The sequence below is a fragment of the Leucopleurus acutus genome, assembly GCF_964270905.1.
Source record: "Leucopleurus acutus genome assembly, chromosome: 9".
Lineage (NCBI taxonomy): Eukaryota > Metazoa > Chordata > Mammalia > Artiodactyla > Delphinidae > Leucopleurus > Leucopleurus acutus.
Genome location: NC_139144.1, coordinates 70,834,137 through 70,858,550, shown reverse-complemented (window position 1 = coordinate 70,858,550; position 24,414 = coordinate 70,834,137). Strand labels below are relative to the sequence as shown.

At 36.8% G+C, this 24,414-nt stretch overlaps 1 protein-coding gene across 1 annotated transcript in view; it reads left to right on the top strand.

Annotated features, from left to right (window-relative positions):
• Positions 1-24,414, top strand: part of IMMP2L (inner mitochondrial membrane peptidase subunit 2) — a 912,540-nt gene that overhangs the window by 614,706 nt on the left and 273,420 nt on the right. The window contains exon 5 of the mRNA XM_082846685.1: positions 23,569-23,634. Within this exon, the coding sequence (XP_082702811.1) occupies positions 23,569-23,634 (66 nt within the window). The remainder of the gene's footprint in view (positions 1-23,568; positions 23,635-24,414) is intronic.

The following is a 24,414-nucleotide window of genomic DNA, read 5'->3' as shown; positions in this document are numbered from 1 at the left end:
CACCATCAGTTTCTCTTTGGTGTTACTTATACATTTCTTTATACTGATTTCTTAAAAATGAAATCCCATTGCAAATAATAATGGCAACCATGAGAAATTATAATTAAGTGTTCTCACTAATACATGAAGAGTCTCATACACATGGTTCTGGTCTCAGTTCTAACAATCTGATTTGTGCTTTTTAGAAAATATTTATTTGTCTATGGCATACCTTTCTTATTATAAAATATAGGTACCCATTATTTCAGTTTAAAAATATTGCCGTAATTAAGTCAATTAGGACATTTTAAAATACTCAGGATAAAAGCCTAGAAAATATATTAATAAATGGCTTAATCCATTATCCTAGACAGGAAACAGTGAAACAGTAAACATGAGACTAAAAGGTGGACAAATGCCTGTCATGTGTCAACTTTCTGGTGGCTTATTCTGAATCTCTTAGGCCTTGGATTCCTCCATTTGTGCTTGTTTTAAGGATGCTTTATGAACCATTTGCTGAATTTCCTGAGCATTTTTAATACAATATCATTGTTTTTGTTACCTAGTTTTTAAGTGAGGAGCAATTAATTAAAATATTCAACAGATAGAACAATTAGATTCCCTTCGCTTTCCGCACAGAATTGGTTGATTGAAATTTTGCATTTCACTGGAGCAGTTAAATTGCCCGGTAAGAATACATTTAGCTACAAATTTAACAGCTCATGAACTAATGAAAACAATCAACAATTTACTGGGCCTAAAAATGGCTTAATCTCTCTATACCATCTTCAGTTATTAACAGGTTTTATGAAGAAGGTTCTAAGAAGGAAGGAAGGTAGGAAGGGAAAGAAGGGAAGGAGGGAGTGTAGAAAGAAGGAGGAAAGCAGGAAGAGAGCTGGGGATGCTGAGAGAGAAAAGCTATTTGACATTTATTTGGAAGTTGAGTCAAGCTTTCTCCTTGGTGGCAGAATCCTTGCATGTAATAGACCACAACACACACCTCACAGAGTGTTTCATATTGATCTTTGCAGTGAGAAGTTCATTTTGTGGTCTCAGTTTCAGAGATTATAGCTTCTTTCCTTAAGTAGGAATTGGACCCTTGGGGTCTGTCAATACAACTTCTTATCTCCTGAGGCTCATTTTATAAAAAGCAGATGCTCACAAGCTTTTGTTTAGTAATTCTTTTTTTGTTTGTTTGTTTGTTTTTGGGGTACGCGGGCCTCTCACTGTTGTGGCCTCTCCTGTTGCGGAGCACAGGCTCCGGACGCGCAGGCTCAGCGGCCATGGCTCACGGGCCTAGCCGCTCCGCGGCATGTGAGATCTTCCCGGACCGGGGCACGAACCCGTGTCCCCTGCAGGCGGACTCTCAACCACTGCGCCACCAGGGAAGCCCTGTTTAGTAATTCTTTTGATCTCTGAAGCAAGATTTGGGGGTCAGCAGTGCCAATTGTCATCATCTCTTTTTATTCATGACACAATAGATGCTAAGAGAGGTAAATGACTTGCTCGAGGTGATACAGCTCACATTTGGGCCTGAATCCTAAAAATACCATGAGTGCCATAAATTGTAATAAGGTCTGTTTTGTAAACTAGTGCCATGCAGGGTGCCTTGTACCTGGTTGTAGTTCAGCAAACATTTGCTGAATGAACTAATGATTGTAGGACATAAATTCTTCTATATCTAATACCATAGCCTTTCTGTTACATCATAGCTTCTCATCATTATGTCTACTCTGGGTGAGGTTTTTATATTCTAAGGAACCCTGGAAATGGAACGTTTTGCTCTTTCTTACTTGAGTTATGTTGTTCCATACTAGTTGTAGGTCCAATTCCAGGTTGGAGTTAAATATGGAATTATTAGAATGTTGGTTTTTTTCCTAGTAGATTTTGTTTTCCCACTAGTTTACAATTTTGTACATGTTTTGAAATCAATATTTTGTGTCCTGTTCGTTTTGGAAATATTTTATAGCTTTTCTTTGTGGCTTATGTCTTTATTGAATGTGTGGGGATCCAGTATGCTGAATTTCATAGAGTTTTCATGTGAAGGTTTCCAGCTGTGTCTGTCAAAGGTGGGCTAGGAACATCTACATCAGAATCATCTATGTGCTTTTTAAAATGTGTATTTCACATTCCTAGGATTCAACCCTAGACTTTAAAGTTTCAGAACCACTAATCCATAGACTAAGATCTATAGACTATATAGAATCATTCATTTTCATGTCAGTATAAATTCTCTTGGAAAGAATTAAGGAATTATGAGTTTTTTCAAAATTTCAGCTGCGATTTTTTATTAGATCATAAGAAATATACCAAGATATTGCTACTAGGTTGCTAAATCATTTTGAATATTCATGAGCAAGGACTAGTATCAGTCATGAAGATGACAAGTAAGGTACAGAATTCAGATATTCACAACAACCTGGGATAAACCTTGAAGACACTATGCTAACTGAAATAAGCCAGACACAAAAGAATATTGTATGATTTTACTTATATGGGATACCTAGTAGCAATTTCTTGGTATATTTCTTATAAACTAATCACTATGAAATACTACTTGTTTTTTTTTTTAAGCCCTAGTAACTGACTTGGGACTGTATACAATGAGAAAGTTCAGACAATCACTACTTTCACATCTTCCCTTCGACTTGAGGAGACCAAGTAATCTAAAAATAAATAAGTAGCAAATGAGAACTTCTAAAATGCTTCATGGTATCAATATTAAAGGAATTCAAGAGGAGCGAGAATATTCTTGATAGATTCCAGACTAGCTTTTGGCTTTATGGGTAGTGTTTCACTTTTAGAATTTAAATGAATTTAAATGGTATCAGCTCTATCTATACATTGCAAAAGCCATTTTTACATTATTTTGAAGCTGTTATGTTCTAGTTTGGTGTTTCAGAATTTAAATATGAGATCACACAACTGAGCTTAATGTAACCTGAAAGCATATAGGAAAAACTAAGAGTATGCAGGAAAAACCAATACGCTGTTAATCAGCATACCTTCCGTTTACACTGAGAGCATTCCATTTTTGTGTTTGGTAATATTTCTCATGAAACCAGAGTTTCACTGTAACTGTGACAGTAAAACCCATTGCAGTACTAGTTTGTCACCTCACCTATATCCAGGAAACAACTTAGCACCAAGAGGCCGTTCAAAACAAAGAGGCTGAGTGTCACTGCACTGCCCAATTGTACCTGACTAGGTTTTTCTCCTTGTTGTTTGACCCCTAGAAGGTATATATTAGAAAGTCTTCGGAGGCAAAAGAAAAAAATTACTGTGAATTATTATGACGTTTTGCAGGAAAATCCCCTATTGTATGAATGAGAGTAAAGGCCTCAAAATACCTATGTGTGATAGTGAATTCCACATTACAGTGCAAATAAACATGCTTTTGAAAAAAAACAAAGAGGCTTTCTTGGAAGGGGATGTGTGCCACCAGGTCAGTATGTTACTTCAGCTGACTCCAGCATAAGACATATAGGAGCTATGGTCCTGAAAATTAGCTCTCTGTGTCAAGTTGGCAGTTAAGAAATTCTGCATGCGTTCTCCAAAGCTAAGGTTAAGGTGATAAAGTAATTGAGCCTTTTAACACTCAAAGAAAGGTGGAGGTGAAATGAAATCACCATTCAAAACAGCAAATAATTAATTGAGTCTCTGTTAACAGGCAGGAGGTCAAGTACACATGGCCACAGCAACCACACAGCCTGCATTCTAAACAGCTGTGTCTTTGACTTGCAAGTGATTAGATTGCATTGTTGGGAACTCATTAAAATGAGATTTTAGCTTAGAAAGGTAGTAATATAGTTTGAAAGATACTGTAAGAGATGATCTTTTACTTTTTGTCTTCTAATTTGTTCTGTAGAGTTGCAACCCTTGAGTTCCATTTCCTTGCTTTTTCTTTTATTAAATTATGTTACATATTTGCTTTAAATCTGTAACTAATAGTTCTACACTAGTATATTGATTATGTGACTAGATCAGTGTAACTATGAACAGTTAGACTTTTATGTATTAAAAGTTAATAAAAAGGAAATAAGACTTTTCCAGAAACACTCTTTTGTTTTTTAGTTGTTTTTTTTCCTCTAGCTTGAATATGAAATGCCTAGGTGTAGTTTTTTTTAATTTATTTTTTGAACAATGTGTTCATTGTATTTTATTTTTTTTTACTTGAATGATATGTATATATTTTATGCAGCAGGTTCTTATTAGTCATCAGTTTTATACGCATCACTGTATACATGTCAATCCCAATCACCCAATTCATCACACCACCACCCCCATGCCCTGCCGTTTTCCCTTCATGGTGTCCATATGTTTGTTCTCTACATCTGTGTCTCAATTTGTGCCCTGCAAACCAGTTCATCTGTACCATTTTTCTAGGTTCCACAGATATGCGTTAATATACGATATTTGTTTTTCTCTTTCTGACTTACTTCACTCTGTATGACAGTCTCTAGATCCATCCACGTCTCAACAAATGACCCAATTTCGTTCCTTTTTATGGCTGAGTAATATTCCACTGTATATATGTACCACATCTTCTTTATCCATTCATCTGTCGATGAGCATTTAGGTTGATTCCGTGACCTGGCTATTGTAAATAGTGTTGCAGTGAACATTGGGGTACAAGTGGCTTTTTGAATTCTGGATTTCTCTGGGTATATACCCAGTACTGGGATTGCTGGATCATATGGTAATTCTATTTTTAGATTTTTAAGGAACCACCATACTGTTCTCCATAGTGGCTGTATCAATTTACATTCCCACCAACAGTGCAAGAGGGTTCCCTTTTCTCCGCACCCTCTCCAGAATTTGTTGTTTGTAGATTTTCTGATGCTGCCCATTCTAACTGGTGTGAGGTGATACCTCACTGTAGTTTTGATTTGCATTTCTCTACTAATTAGTGATGTTGAGCAGCTTTTCATGTGCTTCTTGGCCATCTGTATGTCTTCTTTAGAGAAATGTCTATTTAGGTCTTCTGCCCATTTTTGCATTGGGTTGTTTTTTTTTTAATATTGAGCTGCATGAGCTGTTTATATATTTTGGAGATTAATCCTTTGTCTCTTGATTCGTTTGCAAATATTTTCTCCCATTCTGAGCATTGTCTTTTCATCTTATTTATGGTTTTCTTTGCTGTGCAAAAGCTTTGAAGTTTCACTAGGTCCCATTTGTTTATTTTTGTTTTTATTTCCATTACTCTAGGCGGTGGATCAAAAAAGATCTTGCTGTGATTTATGTCAAAGAGTGTTCATCCAATGTTTTCCTCTTAAGAGTTTTATAGTGTCTGGCCTTATATTTAGGTCTCTAATCCATTTTGAGTTTATTTTTGTGTATGGTGTTAGGGAGTGTTCTAATTTCATTCGTTTACATGTAGCTGTCCAGTTTTCCCAGCACCACTTATTGAAGAGACTGTCTTTTCTCCATTGTATATCCTTGCCTCCTTTATCATAGATTAGTTGACCATAGGTGCGTGGGTTTATCTCTGGGCTTTCTATCTTGTTCCATTGATCTATGTTTCTGTTTTTGTGCCAATACCATATTGTCTTGATTGTAGCTTTATAGTATAGTCTGAAGTCAGGGAGTCTGATTCCTCCAGCTCCTTTTTTTTTCCCTCAAGACTGCTTTGGTTATTCGGGGTCTTTTCTGTCTCCATAAAAATTTTAAGATTTTCTGTCCTAGTTCCGTAAAAAATGCCATTGGTAATTTGATAGAGATTGCATTGAATCTGTAGATTGCTTTGGGTAGTGTAGTCATTTTCACAATATTGATTCTTCCTATCCAAAGACATGGTATATCTCTCCATCTTTTGGTATCATCTTTAATTTCTTTCATCAGTGTCTTATAGTTTTCTGCATACAGGTCTTTTGTCTCCCTAGGTAGGTTTATTCCTAGGTATTTTATTCTTTTTGTTGCAGTGGTAAATGGGAGTGTTTCCTTAAATTCTCTTTCAGATTTTTCATCATTAGTGTATAGGAATGCAAGAGATTTCTGTGCATTAATTTTGTATCCTGCAACTTTACCAACTTCATTGATTAGCTCTAGTACTTTTCTGGTGGCATCTTTAGGATTCTCTATGTATAGTGTCATGTCATCTGAAAACAATGACCGTTTTACTTCTTTTCTGATTTGGATTCCTTATATTTCTTTTTCTTCTCTGGTTGTTGTGGCTAGGACTTCCAACACTATGTTGAATGATAGTGGTGAGAGTGGACATCCTTGTCTTGTTCCTGATCTTAGAGGAAATGCTTTCCGTTTTTCGCCATTGAGAGTGATGTTTGCTGTGGGTTTGTCGTATATGGCCTTTATTATGTTGAGGTAGGTTCCGTCTGTGCCCACTTTCTGAAGAGTTTTTATCATAAATGGGTGTTGAATTTTGTCAAAAGCTTTTTCTGCAACTATTGAGATGATCATATGGTTTTTCTTCTTCACTTTGTTAATATGGTGTATTGCATTGATTGATTTGCATATATTGAAGAATCCTTGCATTCTTGGGATAAATTCCACTTGGCCATGGTGTATGATCCTTTTAATGTGTTGTTGGATTCTGTTTGCTAGTATTTTGTTGAGGATTTTTGCATCTCTATTCATCAGTGATATTGTTGTGTAGTTTTCTTTTTTTGTAGTATCTTTGTCTGGTTTTGGTATCAGAGTGATGGTGGCCTCATAGAATGAGTTTGGGAGTGTTCCTTCCTCCGCAATTTTTTGGAAGAGTTTGAGAAGGATGGGTGTTAGCTCTTCTCTAAATGTTTGATAGAATTCACCTGTGAAGCCATCTGGTCCTGGACTTTGGTTTGTTGGAAGATTTTTAATCAGAGTTTCAGTTTCATTCCTTGTGATTGGTCTGTTTATATTTTCTATTTCTTCCTGGTTCAGTCTTGGAAGGTTATACCTTTCTAAGAATTTGTCCATTTCTTCCAGGTTGTCCATTTTATTTTCATAGGGTTGCTTGTAGTAGTCTCTTAGCATGCTTTGTATTTCTGCGGTGTCTGTTGTCACTTCTCCTTTTTCATTTCTAATTTTATTGATTTGAGTCCTCTCCCTCTTTTTCTTGATGAGTCTGGCTAATGGTTTATCAATTTTGCTTATCTTCTCAAGAACCAGCTTTTAGTTATTTGATCTTTGCTATTGTTTTCCTTGTTTCTATTTCATTTATTTCTGCTCTGATTTTTATGATTTCTTTCCTTCTGCTAACTTTGGGTTTTCTTTGTTCTTCTTTCTCTAGTTCCTTTAGGTGTAAGGTTAGATTGTTTATTTGAGATTTTTCTTTTTTCTTGAGGTAGGCTTGTATAGCTATAAATTTCCCTCTTAGAACTGCTTTTGCTGCATCATATAGGTTTTGGATCATTGTGTTTTCATTGTCATTTGTCTCTAGGTATTTTCTGATTTCCTCTTTGATCTCTTCAGTGACCTCTTGGTAATTTAGTAACGTATTAGCCTCCATGTGTTTGTGTATTTTACGTTTTTTTCCCTGTAATTCATTTCTAATCTCATAGCGTGTGGTCAGAAAAGATGCTTGATATGATTTAAATTTTCTTAAATTTACTGAGGCTTGATTTCTGACCCAAGATGTGACCTATCCTGGAGAACGTTCTGTGTGCACTTGAGAAGACAGCATACTCTGCTGTTTCTGGATGGAATGTCCTTTAAATATCAATTAAATCTATCTCGTCTGTTATGTCATTTAAAACTTCTGTTTCCTTATTTATTTTCATTTTGGATGATCTATCCATTGGTGTAAGTGAGGTGTTAAAGTCCCCCACTATTATTGTGTTACTGTCGATTTCCTCTTTTACAGCTGTTAGCAGTTGCCTTATATATTGAGGTACTCCTATGTTGGTTGCATATATATTTATAATTGTTATATCTTATTCTTGGATTGATCCCCTGATCATTATGTAGTGTCTTTCCTTGTCTCCTTTAACATTCTTTATTTTAAATTCTATTTTATCTGATATGAGTATTGCTACTCTAGCTTTCTTTTGATTTCCATTTGCATGGAATATCTTTTTCCATCTCCTCACTTTCAGTTTGAATGTGTCCCTAGGTCTGAAGTGGGTCTCTTTTAGACAGCATATATATGGGTCTTGTTTTTGTATCCATTCAGCAACCCTGTGTCTTTTGGTTGGAGCATTTAATCCATTCACATTTAGGGTAATTATTGATATGTGTGTTTCTATTACCATTTTCTTAATTGTTTTGGGTTTGTTTTTGTAGGTCCTATTCTTCTCTCATGTCTCCCAGTTAGAGAAGTTCCTTTAGCGTTTGTTGTAGAGCTGGTTTGGTGGTGCTGAATTCTCTTAGCTTTTGCTTGTTGTAAAGCTGTTGATTTCTCCATTGAATCTGAATGAGATCCTTGCTGGGTAGAGTAATGTTGGTTGTACATTCTTCCCTTTCATCACTTTAAGTATATCATGCCACTCCCTTCTGGCTTGTAGAGTTTCTGCTGAGAAATCAGCTGTTAACCTAATGGTAGTTCCCTTGTATGTTATTTGTCGTTTTTCCCTTGCTGCTTTTAATAATTTTTCTCTGTTTTTAATTTTTGCCAATTTGATAACTATGTGTCTCGGCGTGTTTCTCCTGGGTTTATCCTATATGGGACTCTCTGCACTTCCTGGACTTGGGTGGCTATTTCCTTTCCCATGTTAGGGAAGTTTTTGACTATAATCGCTTCAAATATTTTCTCTGGTCCTTTCTCTCTCTCTTCTCCTTCTGGGACCCCTATAATGAGAATGTTGTTGCATTTAATGTTGTCCCAGTGGTCTCTTAGGCTGTCTTCATTTCTTTTTATTCCTTTTTCTTTATTCTGTTCCATGGCAGTGAATTCCACCATTCTGTCTTCCAGGTCACTTCTGTAATTCTGTCTTCCAGGTCACTTATCCATTCTTCTACCTCAGTTATTCTGCTATTGATTCCTTCTAGTGTATTCTTCAGTTCAGTTATTGTATTGTTCATCTCTGTCTGTTTGTTCTTTAATTCTTCTAGGTCTTTGTTAAACACTTCTTTCATCTTCTCAATCGTTGCCTCCATTCTTTTTCCGAGGTCCTGGATCATCTTCACTATCATTTTTCTGAATTCTTTTTCTCGAAGGTTGCATATCTCCACTTCATTTAGTTGGTTTTCTGGGGTTTTATCCTTCATCTGGTACATAGCCCTCTGTTTTTTCATCTTGTCTATCCTTCTGTGAATGTAGTTTTTGTTCCACAGGCTGCAGGATTGTGGTTCTTGCTTCTGCTGTCTGCCCTCTGGTGGATGAGGCTGTCTCCAGAAACACTTGAATTAGCTACATCTTCATCATATAACTCCTCTGAGTATTGTATTTAAATCTTTAAAGCCTGGAATGATAAGGGTTTAGGGAATGGTGATTGTAAAAGATGAGATGTTTAGAAAGTTTTCCTCCTATGTATAACACAAAACAGTGTAAGAGGAAATAATTGTGTTTGAAAGAGAAGGCCAGAAGAAACTTAGATATTATCTCATTGAAAAAATTATATCTGAGGAGGATAGTGTCCAAAGTATACAGGGGTAGTGATGAAGAAAAGCTTTGGGAAGAAGAATTGGAAATGGCCCGGGGCATTTCTTGGATGGTGGGATGGAGAATTAGAGGGAGGCATCTGAGTGCCAGTGAACAGCCTGGAGGGATGGGCAATGCGCTGGAAAAAAGCAAGCAAACAGATGGTAGTGGCAAGAAAGAGCTGATAAAAGGTGGGAGAGATACGGTGGTGTGCATCAGTAAGGCTTTGGGCTTATACATCTTTAAAGGAAGCTGAATCAGGATTTTTGTGAGAAGTATTTTTGTGATTTTGTTATATCTTTTCAAGAAAGGCATTTTATTTTAGGGCGTAGACTTAGGTTAGTTAAAAGTCCCAAACAAAGTTTAATAATGTTGCATAAGTGAAAACATCTCTTCATGTGGTCAGTCCAAAACATGATGCCATTGCCTATAAACCCACTCCAAAGAAGATTAGCCCCCTGAAAACGTATTCTATACTGGAGATCTTTCTTAATCACTGATGTTTGTGCTCTTGTTTCTTGGCAAAGCTCCCCTGCTACAGCGAAATGAAACTCATAAATTTCTACCATTCAGATGAAGAATGGTGGGTGGTGAGCATATGTTTCTGAGAATCTGCTCTTATTTAAATCAAAGCCTCCTTCATGCATTTAACTGATAGGCATGTAAGACCAGTTGGAGATTATTTCCCTTAATTCTATTTGGCCTTGTTTTACTCCATTGTAGAAGTATTTCAGAGTTATTAATGGTTATACCTGTGTCTGGAAGATATTCATTAAGCTTCAGCTGTGGGAGCCATATGGAAATCAGGCCCCCTGTGGATTTCCAGCACACATGAAGAGGAGAGTGTGCTTCCATTTTGACTTAATAATCTCTCACTGCTGTTCTGGTTTTGAGGAAAGCCGTTGATCATGTTTGAGCTGTAGAGTGGTTTCAGAGCCTGTGAAATGTACAGCTCACGAAGAGCAACAAAGTGACAGCTGGAGAGATTAGAGTCCATTTTGTGTGTGTACAGAATTAGAGGACTGAGGCTCACAAAAGCAGGCAAGCCTTCTCACATTAATCAACGTCTTTTAAAGTAGAATCAAAGTGGTTTTCTGTAAGGAAAAACAAATGTGGGTAGACACTGTATATTCCATTTTAAGTGGGTCCCCATTATTTGCAATAAAGCTTTATGGACTAGAAAAAACATGTCTACCATATATTTATATTAAAGAATGATAGAAAAGGTAAATCATCTGGCAAATTGTAGCCTCAACATACTCAGTTTTTATTTAAAAAGACATACCTGAACATATTTTATAGTTATTGCTGACTGTATACAGTCAACTAAAAATAGCAAGGTGATCTTTAGCCTTGTGAAAGAATGCATCACAGATTGAGATATAGTTGTAATTTTTGAAACGGGATTCCTTTGGTGTTCTGTATCTAGAACACTTGCAACTAGGGATATTTTGACCTCTGAATTTTCTTACAAAGGATAAAACTTTTCCAGGATAACCTAATGGGAAAGGACAGTCATGAGATTGTAACAACAGCATAACTGACTTTGTCGGATTCTGAGGCTCTGTTAAACCAATTTGGCTAGAAACCAAATTTAGCAACTCTAAGCGTCTTCTGTCTTCAAGTGGTTTCTCTGGTGCATCTATTGGCCCTGCACTCTCTTCTTACTTACCTGGTGGTCTGTATCTCTGTGGCTTGGTTTACCCTAATAACTTGGTAACTTCTGTTAGTTCTTGGAAATAGTCTCCCCCTTTTTCCTTCTATTGTCCCCAAAATTCCCTTACAATCTCTCACAATTCTTTTAACCCCTCCAAAGTACCATCCTCAACCTGCCTCCTTTTATCAGACATTTATTCTCAGCCACTAAAAACCCATTTTAAATGTAAGCCCTTCTAGCTTATCAGACACTAAACTCTTACCCTTTCTGTAACTCTGTGTATTCCACCCAGCAGAGAGGAAGGAGGTAATACTAGGAGGCTTAGAAACAAATAGGAGTTAAACATCTGATTTAATGGTAGCATTTTTTTTAGTTTAAAGCTTCATAAATAAACTGTCATAGTAACAAGTTATTGCAGTAAAAACAGCAGGAAATAAAATACTAAGAAAGAGTTTCTGATAACTTAGAAACTAGAGCTATATAAGTGGCTATCAAGCTGAGCAAGTAGAAGATAATGCTGGTTTCAGAGGCGACCAGTTGAGTTGACTTCGCAGAATCCCAAACCTCATGTGTTTTTTTCTGAAGACAATTCATGAATGCTATTCAGTGTACTACTGGGGGCATAATGTTCACACTTTCAAGGGAGCAAATTGTGTGTAGTTATTGGAACCTAACAGAATTCCTCCTCAAAACAATAGTACTGTATTTTAAAAATTAATAAGTCCAACAGGGTTAGAACAGAAATGAGCCAGGAAGCTTCATATTGTACTTATATTCTAACTTCTGCGTTGTCAACCTCCTCCATGAGATCGAGCATTTTAGAGAAATTAGGATAGTTTCCATGACTGTGTGGAATTTCACCTCTCCTCACGCATATACCTAACTCAGTTTTACTAGGAAATTTTGAATCTGCAGCACAGTAGATACATTAATAATGCATGTCACCACGGTAACTAGAAATGGTAATCCACAGATATATGCAGTAGAAGAAAGAAAATGGAATGGGTGCAAATTCTCAGGCCATAAAAACCAAGTATGCAAAAGTATATACGTTTATTTTGCCGTTTCTGGATTTAAGTTTCTTATTGCTAACAAAACCTAGTATTTTCAAGCTGAGGTAAACTTAAGAGCCTTCTGAGGCAATTCAGAGCAATTTAAGTCTGTTTACGGTTCTGCATCTTGTCAGAGTAGTATCTTGGCTTTGGGGAGTTTATATTGTCTTAGCATCAGGGGAAGGACAGCTTGACCTCAGTTCATGCTGGTATCTACTGAGAGGTATGTTGGCCTGTCTGGTTCTCAGTTGTAAACCCACCCCCCAACCCGCCACCCTCCGCTCTCATGCTGGCATCCACTGAAATACCCCCATTCCCATCCGACTCTTTATTTATTTATTGCCTGACCCTGAAAAGTATCACATGGTAACCACAGTCATGAGATAAAAGGGCCGGGGTTTAGTACATCAGTTTATATGTCACCTTTTTATCTGGTCATAGAAAGTTACATTGAAGACATTCTGGCCATGTTGTTTGGAGGGCACACCTCTGAAGGGCACGTGTGAATTTAATAGCTTCTGTCCATTGCAAGCACCTGTTGGGCTCAATTAGGCAAACTTCAAAAGCTTAATGCACCATAGGTAAAGTATTCATTTTTGTATTTATAAGGATAAAAATTCTGTCTCATTTATTCCAGATATTTGGTTATTCATTCTGGTTAGAAATGAATTATGGGTGAAAAAGTGGGTGGGTGCTAAGTGCTGGCTGCAGGTAAAATGGTCGAGACTGTCTTTGTTCCTCACTTTTACTAGGATGTCCCCTGCCCTGAGCTTGGCATCTCACACATCACAATATGACCAATATCATGGCAAACTTGTGAGTGAGCTAAGTTAGAGACAGGATGATCCTTGTGCCATTTTCCAATAGCCTTTTTCAGGTGACTGCAGGTACCACTAACGTCTTGTATGAGCATTGGTGTAAATGTCCTCACTTCAGCTCTTACATACTAGGACAGTTGTCCCTCGGTATCCGAGGGGGACTTCAGATACCAAAATTTACAGATGTTCAAGTCCCTTACATAAAAAGGGGTAGTATTTGCATATAACCTATGCACATCCTCCTGTATACTGTAAATCATCTCTAGATTACATCTAATACCTAATACAATGTAAATGCTATGTAAATAGTTGTTATACTGTATTGTTTAGAAAATAATGACAAGAAAAATCTGTATACATTCACTTGAGATGCAACCATGGCAGGCCTAACTGCACAGTACATGTCAGCAACAATGTAACATTTTCTTTCTTTGAATACTTACAGATTGCTTTCATTTAATGACCTGAAAGAGAAATATATAGAATAAAACACAGAGTATTTAAAATACAAGTACATATAGAAAATATAATTATAAACAGAGAAAATATAAATTCACTTCTCTCTGACACTCACACACACACTTTGTTAACCCTCATCAAAACCCTGATTATTCTCTCTTGATAACCCTCATATGATGATAATGATGACGGTGATGACGACGACAATGATGATTGTTGTATTATTTTACCACGCTGATGGGGTGAGGGGATGAGATGTCTGGCACTGTAGGTAAATGGTGAGACACCAGGCTAACTTGAACCTTCTGGCAGGACATCAGAAGGATGAACTGGGTTTCAGTTGCAGATGTTGAGACTTTGGAGGAGGCTCAGTGATACTAATGTCAGGATCTGTAGAGGCTGAGGGCTGAGGATCTTCAAGCTTGAAGGCCAGAGCTTCACAATTGCAGGTGCTTTAGTTAGAAACATTGTTATAGGAAGCTGCTGCTTCTTTTCTTTTCATCATCAAACAAATCTTGCAGTGGTTCTAGGTGCATCATTATCCCTCAGGTAATACAGAGGCTTCATTCCATCAAAGAATCATACTTGAAGCTCATGTCCTTTTTAATGCATGAAACTGTCAAAGAAAAAACAAAACTGCTGCAGATTTTTCAAGCATCCAAACTGATAGTTCTGCCTCCTCTAAGTCTTCTGCATCACTATCGTCATCATCTATAGAGGATTTCAGCAGATCTTTGAGTTCCTTGTTGGTAAAAGTTTCTCTATGCTATTAGGTGTTCCTCAGCATTGTCCCCAATCATGTTAGAGAAGCTTTCCCCACTAAATTCCCTTGGAACATTCCTGACTTCTGCATCAGTAGCGGGGATGCCCCTGAAATCATAGACAACCTCACTCCATAATGGCTCCCAACATGCACTCCTGTCTTGGGCATTGGGACATCTACAGTTTCTGTAATTGTGAAGCTCTTCCATAAATCCACAAGTCTTCCTGAAGGTGAGGCAAGTGTAAGTTGCTTCAATGCACCGATGATGCCTTGATCAAGTGACTGCAGCAGTGACATAGTGTTAGGAGGCAGGAACATTACTTCTGCATTCTTGTCGGTGAAGCAGAGACATTGGGGTGGCTGGGAACATTGCCAATGGGGAGGCCCTTGAATGGCAGCCCCTTCTTTTTGAGGTATTTTTTTCACTTCAGGAATGAAGCCCTGGTGGAACTATCCCAAGAACAAGATGGCCATCACCCAAGCCTCCTTGTTGTGTTGCCAGAACACAGGCAGGCGATTTGGGGTTTTCATCACATTTCATCACTATTGAAGACTTGCTCTGGAAGGTAGCCTTTCTCTTCTATGAATTTCTTGAGCTCTTCTGGGGGCACTGATGACGCTTGGCATCAGTCAATGCTGATTCTCCCGTGATCTTCTCGTAGCCCGCCAGCCATCCCTTAGCAGCCTTCATCTCCTTCCTCTCACTCTCCCCAGCCCCTTCACAGTAACGCTCGTAGAGATGAAGTGCTTTTCACGCATAACTTTGCCATCAACAGGGATACGCTCCTGTGGCATGTCCTCTAGCCGCACACTTCATGCTTTCTCGGTCTTTGCAAGCACTTTAACATCAACCAGAGAGACTATTGTTGCAATTGTACGTGAAGCACTAACACTTGCGCAAATTTTAGCTTCTTTCTCCTTTATTGTGTGAATGCACAGTTCGTTCTTACCGACCTTACTGCCCACTTTGGCAAGCGACATGACACTTTTCAAAAGATCTAGGATTTTCATTTTCTCTTCGAGAGGAAGCACTTTACGCTCCCTCTTAACCTTTGAGGGATGCTTTGACCACTTAATGGCTTTTTAGGAGCCATTTGCTTCACAGAAACGAAGGGTGCCTACAGCATAAGCAGCCAACGAACAAGATGAGGGGTGAACAGTGTTCAAACGACTAGGTGCTGGAGAGAGACTGAGTGTCTGTGGAATGGCAGGAGGCTGCAGCATTCAGCTGCGATTCAGTGGATTTAGTGTAGTGCTCAATGCACGGCAAATTGAAGTTTTGCTTTCTGGGACTTTCTGGAATTTCTCTTTTATCCAAATGTTTTCAACCTGTAGTTGGTTGAATTCGTGGATGCAGAACCCAGGGATACAGAGAACTGAATTTATTCATTTTGCATTTCAGTTGGTCTGCTTTTTCTGTGCCATATTCACGCATATAAATATGGCTTGATGTGGAAAATATCAATAGCTTACACTTTCAAGTTCTGTTGTTTGTATATTCTTCAAGCCTACCGCATGTATGTGGCACTATTTCCCAACCTGTTTAAAGCTTAAAGTATAAATCCAGTTAGCTTAATCATGATATTAGGGTTATGAGACTAGACTGATGGCTTTAATTCATTTGAAGACCAGTTAATTTTGTTTTATTCCATAGCCTTAAGTGGTACTCTACAAAAAAGTCATACTCAATGAGATAGTGCGGCTAGAGGGGTAAAACCTGTCTTGAGTACAGCAAAAACCGCTCAGACACTCCTGAGTGCATACTTTGGGGACAGAGTAGTAGTATTTCTATATGAATGTCTGCACTTTGAGAGTCTATACTGAAAGAATAGTCAATATTTATATTTATGTTAGGTATTCATCTCCTCCACTTCCACAGATATGGTCAACTTTAAGCATATTCAATGTGTGAAAACACAAATTTATAAAATAAATAAATGAGGGAATGTATTTTTCAGCCCCGAATTTTCTTTATAGTTCAGAGGAGTTTCTTTAAATAGTATGATTCCATATTGTATGGTGGAATATACACACATACACACATGTGTGTATTACATAAGTGCTATATATTTTATGTATGTACTATATATATTCATTTACATACAATTCTAGACAGTGAAGTGTAAGTGCAGTTATGTTCACAACTGAATATTGCAGTGTTCTGTGTTTTGAAATGCTTGAATTAATAAACATTGGTAGAAATTAGCTCATTGTTATGATTATACTAAATTTCTTAGATTTTTCACAGTTAAGTGAAGACATTTATTTTTCAGAATCAAAACAGTCAATTACAAAACCATTTCAACTTTTTCAGTTACGGAAGTTAGAGTCATAATACACATTTAATTGATTTTGTATAATCAAGGCTGATTTACTAATAAGACAAGTTGTCACTATTTGCATATTAAACTTCTTCTAATCGTAGTTAGTGACGGTGAGACAACTCTTAAATTTAACCAAGAAAATGTTTATCAATAGACAACAGTTTAATTCTTTAAAGTTCATGCTTTTGTTGTTTCATAAGTACTATTAGAATATATTTATTTGTATAAGGAATTATCTGCCATAAATCGGAAACATAAGCTTATTGTTCCTGCTGCTACATTCTTGGAACACTAGAACCCCGACTGGAACCTCTCAGGGTCTCTATAGGATCACATTGCTACTGCTCAGGAGCCTGATTCAGCGAGGGTTTGCTTTGAGAGAATAAGCCATCCGTTCCTTACCCCATCCCCACCCACAAAATGTCTGCCCAAGAGCACTGTCCCCAGTGCTCTGAAATTCTACTCACTTCCCACTAGGATTTTCTACACACATAACAACCCTCTGCCCCTGCCTGATGGTGATCCTTTCCCAGGATTTCCCTTCCCCCAAGACCTGTTCCCTATGTAAGAAAACATGGTGTCATAGAAGAAAAATTTGAAGCATTAACCTGGGTTCTTGCCACCTCATCTGTAATTCACTTTCCTAACAATGAGGCCCTTGGATTGGAGCGTTTTATGAGATATCTGAGCAAGAGTACTTGTTAGGAATTGCATATATACACACATACATACACTTTTTTTTTAAAGGTTATTCTATGACATATAGGTTTTTGGGGTTTGTTTTTTAAATTAATTAATTTTTGGCTGCATTGGGTCTCCGTTGCTGTGAGCGGGCTTTCTCTAGTTGCGGCAAGTGGGGGCTTCTCTTGGTTGTGGTGCTTGGGCTTCTCATCGTGGTGGCTTCTCTTGTTGCAGAGCATGGGCTCTAGGCACACAGCCTTCAGTAGTTGTGGCTTGCGGGCTCTAGAGCGCAGGCTCAGTAGTTGTGGCGCATGGGCTTAGTTGCTCCATGGCATGTGGGATCTTCCCGGACCAGGGATTGAACCCATGTCCCTTGCATTGGCAGGTGGATTTTTAACCACTGCACCACCAGGGAAGTCCCATACATACACTTTTCTGAAACTGTATCTGAGGTTATAAGCTTCACACTTGTGAAGATTTCAAGAATAAACCCAAAGAGCAACAAAAAAGTCTTGATAATTTCTTTTGTTTAAGTTTCAAAGATTCACATGATACAAAGAGAAGTCTGCAAGGGGCAAAAATGTAGCTGAAATGCTGACCTAAGTAAGAACTTTTAGAGTGCTAATTAATAAAACTGCATTGAATTTAGAAAATAGATCATTATAAAAGGGGCTGTTTGCACAAAGTTCGAGCTACTACTGATAGTGAAGCAAGAATACAGAATTTAACATAGAAAAAAGTCATTTTTATTATGATTCTACAGATAACACCCATTTAATTTAAAACTGACATGTGACTTTCCAATATGAATACAGCTATATTTAGTTTTCATGTTTCTTTAGTTAATTGTGTAATAAAATTTGACCAAACCTTTAAAAATGCCTTTCTTGCCCTCTAATGCAACAGACTCTGAAATTATCGGAGGGTTTTTGAAATAAATATTCTATCTTATGTAAGTCTTAAAAAAAAATCCTAACGATTTGCTTGTGTCCAGTTAATTGATCTCCTTTATGAATTTATTTTAGGAAGACATGCTTCTAAGATTTACCAATTTCCTACTATGCGTTAGACCCTCTGCTGGAGTTTTCATGTGTTCTCTCAGTTGTTATATGATGCTAGAGGTGGAAGAAATCATCAAGATTTCTAGGGGTTCCCAAACTCATGTGTCCTCAGACACTGAGACCAACATGAAACAAGCTGTTGGCACTGGGGCAACTTCTCAGGATCTGCTTCTCAGATCCAGTGGACTCTTTTCATGGAAGAGTGTAGGCTTGGGGTGCCAGATCTTTGTATTTTTCTAAGAGGAACAAGAAATTAGAATTTTTATGTGAAGTCTCCTGTTTGTTTGGCCAGCTCCAGATTAAAAATAAATAAATAAATGATGTGTGGACCAAGCAAAACATTTCTACAAGCTAGATCTGATTGTCTGACTTCTGGTTTAGGACTTCTGAGCTAGCCTTATCTCTCCGAAAATGAGACCCAGATTTTTTACAGGGCTTGCCTACAGTCAGCAGCTGTCTGTACCAAAGGTGGAACAGTGACCATAGATTCCATTTCCAATGTCCCCCAGTCCATGCATTTGTAGGACACAAGGCGCCCAAGCAGAAACCCTTAGGCCATGGAGAATGGGTGAGACTGAATATTGCCAGGAAAGGACTAGGTACACTCATAGGCCTTTTCTAGCTCTAACCTATGAAAATCATGTGAAACCCAGGCAATATTTTCCAAAATTAAAAAAAAAAAAGAGAGAGAGAGAAGAGAAGCTATCGTTTGCTAAGGTTTTTCATGACTTTTTATTCTGTTGTGTGGACTTTTCATTTTCATTTTGATAATAAAGTAGCAATACTTTTTTTTTTACCATTTTGATGATGTAAAATTAGTTGATTTAATGCATGTCCATCCTTTTGACAGTATAAAAAATAGTGTATCTATTATAGGTCATTCCTAGAATATTAGTTCTTAGTTTTACCTCATTAATGAAGAGTTAAAATTTAGACCTTTCTGTGATATATGCCAAGGTGACTTCTAATCCTGAGATGAATTCTATAATAATCTGGGCCAATCCTGAACCATATAAATATAAAAATCTACACAACCCACAGAGGGAGGTTTTAGAATTTTACTATAAATGGGAGAAGGGTGAACGTGCTCAGACACAGGGTTCAGGTATATGTCTGACATCAGGATGAGCACAAGTGTACCAGCAGAGAGGGTGGTACACTTGCTAATCTCCTCATTCCCACAGAACACAAGAGGGTCTCTCTTGAGTTTTCCAGAGTACCTTCCCAGTGTTCCAAACAGGATCAAAATAACAACCTTTTGGGAACATACACAAACGTGAAATTAGCTACAAAGGTTATGAGACTGAAGACATGGCTCTGTTGGCTTGTCACAGGGTAAAAATGGCAACACTTCTATCAAGATAGGAAGTGAAATTCAAGGAGAGGTACATTACATAACACAGGAATCTTATTATGTCTGTGCTAACCCTTCACCCTTCCCCACAACCATTCTTGTTAGAGGTAAGTCTGCCACGTCAAACTGATCTACTGAGACCTACGCAGTAGAGAGACGATTCTAGGCATCTTGTCCAAACCTCTGGAGAACCTTGCCTAATTAAATCTTTGGCATAAAACAGAATGCTTAAAATTCAGACTCCAGAAATAAATATTGTAAAACAATGCTTATTATGAAAACACTAAAATTTCAAATTTAAATGCAAATTTTATTGGGCAGCATACATCGTGTCCCTAAAGTAAGGCGTAATCCTTCACTTGTTATTTTTCTTACTTCTAGAAGACAGGCAAGTGGCCAAGAAAATGTAGACAAAGGGAAGTTCAGTGACCTTCACAGTGTAAATCTGTAATAACTCTCGTACCACTTGTACTTACATCCAAGTAATGCATTCAGCAGCCTAATGATTAAAATATAGTTATAGATTTTGAACAGTAATGGGATTAATGTTAGTAATAGCCTTTTTAAAAAATTTTGAATCATGTGATTAGATTCATGAGATTAATATTACATTAAAATTTATAGATACATTTGAAGTAGTAATTCATAAGACTTTAATTATATACGTAGCTCACTTTGTATATTCTATTTTGCCTCATGATCTTACTATGTAGGTTATTTTAAAATATAAAATACTTTTCAAGTATATCTCAAAAGCTTAAAGGTTGTGGCATAAATACTATTTTATGCTGATAAGGGTTGCATTTCATGTTATTTCATTAATGTTAATAGCGCGTCAATATTAGGTGGGGAGACTTGATAATTAGTTCAGGTCTCACTCCTGTCTTGGAACGTTTCTTCTCAGTTAACATCATGTGACACAAATATTTGTCATTTTCTAATGGACTTCCCAGTAATCTGAACCAAAAATCCAGGCATGTGTTTTATCAAACACAGAACTATGCCCCCCACCTTTTGCTTTATATCCTTCCTAACTTTTCCCAGTACAGTTGCATGCACGTTTTCTCTTTATACTTACTGAAGCAAGGTCATGGTACACATAAATTTTCTAGCTCGCATGTTAAATCTGTGTATCCTGTTGACATTTCCACATCATTAAAAATTCTTTTATAGCGTCATTTTTAATGATTGAAGAATATTTTATAATGTGGATGGACTATAATTTATTTCACCAATCTTTTCTTGTTGATTTTTTCTCTCTTTTTTAAAATAGACAACATCCATGTAGCTAAAATTTTGTATACATCCACAACCATTTCATAAGGATGCGTTCCTAAAAGCATAATTGATATGTTAAAGAGAATATAAAATCTTAACCTGTTTACCAAAAGGTATGTTACATGATCCTGTACTTTCGGACATGTACTAAATCCTCAACAACAAACTGTATTAATAGTATTATTACTATTTCTTTGTCAATATAATAGGAAAGTGGTGTCCTATTGTTTTAATATACAATTCTTTGGTGATCACTGAGGTTGAATTTTTTTTATACATTTCTGGTTATCTAAACAGAGAGACACGGGGGCAAGTTTTTCTAAAGATCTATAAGTAACCCTGCACAGAAGATATGAATTCTATCATCTTGAATGTGCCCAGATCTCTCACTCTAGCTGTACATAAATGATATTAAATTTATAGAAATATAATGTTTAGTCAATTCAGTGAAGGGGACAGTTCAGTCAAAAACTCTGATCAAATTTCCTTTTAAAATAAAGAATATTAATAGTTAATTTAGTGGAAAGTTATGTCACTAAGTTTCACAAGTAGACTCAAATGGTTTAGATGATTTTGTTTTCTCTGCAAGATATAATGTGAAATATAAATCTTATTGAAACTGCATATTTCCTTTGGCAAACTATTACATTTTGAATGTATTTAATCTTTTTAGTATTTGTCCATTTACCTTCCTTTTTAAAGGTAATTCAATTCAAAATGTGACTTGAATTGAAAATATTTTTATCTATCTCTGATTTTTAAATACATCTTAAGTGATCATTTATGTGATATGTGAGCTGTTTCTTGAAACACATGTTAAATCAAAAGACTAAAAATGTTATTGGCAGGAAATTGAACATACTAAGATTGAGTTATCCATTGCTGTGTAACCTCTAGCAGCTTAAAACAACAAACATTATCTCACACATTTTTCTAAGGATCAGGAAACCAGAAGCAGCTTCAGTGGGTGGTATGGCTCAGGGTCTCTCATGAGGTTGCCATGAAGCTATTGGCCACAGCTGCACTTCATGAAGACTTGACTGGGACTGAAGGATCTACTGGTTTTTGTTTGTTTGTTTGTTTGTTTGCTTGCTTGTTTTTAATTGAAATGTAGTTGATGTACAATATTGTGTTAGTTTCAGGTGTACTACCTAGTGATTCGACATTTACATACATTAGGAAATGATCACCACACTAAGTCTAGTAACCATTTGTACCCATACAAAGGTATGGAAATATTATTGGCCATGTTCCTTTTGCTGTATATTACATCCCAGTGGCTTATTTATCTTATAACTGGAAGTTTGTACCTCTTAATCCCTTTTGCCTATTTCACCCAACCTCCCACTCCCCTCCCTCCTGGCGACCACCCATTTGTTCTCTGTATCTATGAGTGTGTTGAAGGATCTACTTCTAAGTTCATTCACATGAAGGTTGGCCAACCTTAGTTCCTCACTAAATGAGTTTCTCAGTAGGACTGCTGAGAAACAGACATGGCTTCTCCTAGAGTGAGGAATCCCAGAGATAGAGTAAGTGGGGGGAGGAGGGAAGAGAAGGGGAGGGGAGTATTTATTTGAGTAAATAGTATTACCTTAAGTAAACATTTACCATAAGCTACTAATCATAGATTAAAATAAATGATGTCTGCATTAAGTATATCAGAACCTATCAATTTCTTTTAGTCTTGTCTTAGCATTCTGAATTACATAATCTTTAAATGGCTAAACCTAGTTGTGCTTTAAAAGAATTTCCTCCCCTTGTCCCTCCTCATCAAGCTCTACCATACCCTAAAACCCGAACCCCAGATTCTCCCTGCATCTGCCTCTCTCTCCAGGACTGTCCAGTATTATGCCCCAAAGAGGGTAGGGTCTTGGAGGAAGGAAAACACAGAGTTTAGGGGGACCTCAAACACTGTGTCCTCTGTGCTTCTGTAGAAAGATGCGAGTACAAGTGACAAGACTCCAGCAAGGCTGGGCCCTGCCCCTCTCCAACTGATCCTTTGGCACAAGGGTCAGAAGCAGCTTTAAGTAGGAAATGTGGCAAGGGACCAAGGGGTTAAGAACAGCCCCAAACTTCAAGTCCTTGAGGAAGTGACATCCTCTCCTCTGGGTGGGCCTGGTCTAAGTGCTTTGTTAGAAATAAACCAACATAAAAAAAAAAAAAAAGAATTTCCTAATTGGTTTTTTTTTTTTTCAAAAAAATTCCTCTCTTCATTGTTTTCTTTGTTTAAATCAAACTCCTCTGTTTATTTTAAATAAAATGAAGAAACTTAAGTATGTTATCATTTTAAAGAAATGCCTAATTATTTTATGTATGAATCCTCTTTCCTACAGGTACTTAGATTTAATAATGAAAATCTTTATACTTCTGGGGTTTTATTAATTTTTTTTTTTTTTTTTTTAGTTTTTGAAAAGTTTCAGTGTGATCCTTTTCCCTCAGAGGTTTAAAATAAGAATTCTTTCACTCTTAGCTCTATCTCACTTGGGACCTAAGTAGGACTGATGTCATGTCATGGTTGCAAAGGATCCTGTAATGACTTTAATATAGCGTATTTTCTTGTAAAATTTCTTCTCATTTTCTTAAAACAACAGACACAACTGATTATGTAACCTTATCTTTTTCTAGGTCTCCTAAAAACCCAGAACAGAAGATCATTAAGAGAGTGATTGCTCTTGAAGGAGATATTGTAAAGTAAGAACTTAAACTGGTTTTTGTTGTTGTTTTTTTTTGTTTTTATTGAGTTTAGGTTGTAAATATCTAGATTTTTGTTGAGTTTTAAGTCACATCACATGGAAAGTACATTTCAATCCAAAGAGATGTCTTTGAAGTCTTCAAACCTTTGGAGACTTTCCAAATGAACTGGTACATCTTTAGTGAGTATCATCAGCCATTTCAGGATATAACACGTAAATAAACTGACTGATGGTATTGTTATCCTTTACTGGGAAGCACAAGAGAAATAAATATTAATTAAGCTGAAATTAACCACATTTTATAAAAAGACCATTAAATAACTGTTTTTCAGGTATTGAAATTAGTATGATTGTTTTAGGTTATGATGTCAAGGTTCGTTTTAGAAAAAATTCAATAACATTTTGTTGTTTTAGAAGCAAACACAGGAACTAAGGGGGAGCTTTTATTATAATAGAGATGGGGGAAGATGGAAAAGAATGTGAAACAGAAGCTTCTGAATCAGTGAAAAAAACAGTAGTTTTAAAAAATAACATTGTAACAATCAGGTGTTTTAACAATGTGTAGTAACATCTTATTTATTCTACTTGCTGATAAGTCTAGAATAATGTTTGAGATTCAACAAGTTAATATTGATGTAGCATGATATGTCTCATATTGATTGCTTACTTTAAGTTACAGCCAAGTCTGTACAATGTGGGATTCAATATACTTTGAAAACTATATTCAGAAAGTTTTTTGATCCCATTTTCCCAAAAAGCTTGTATTAATGACAATACA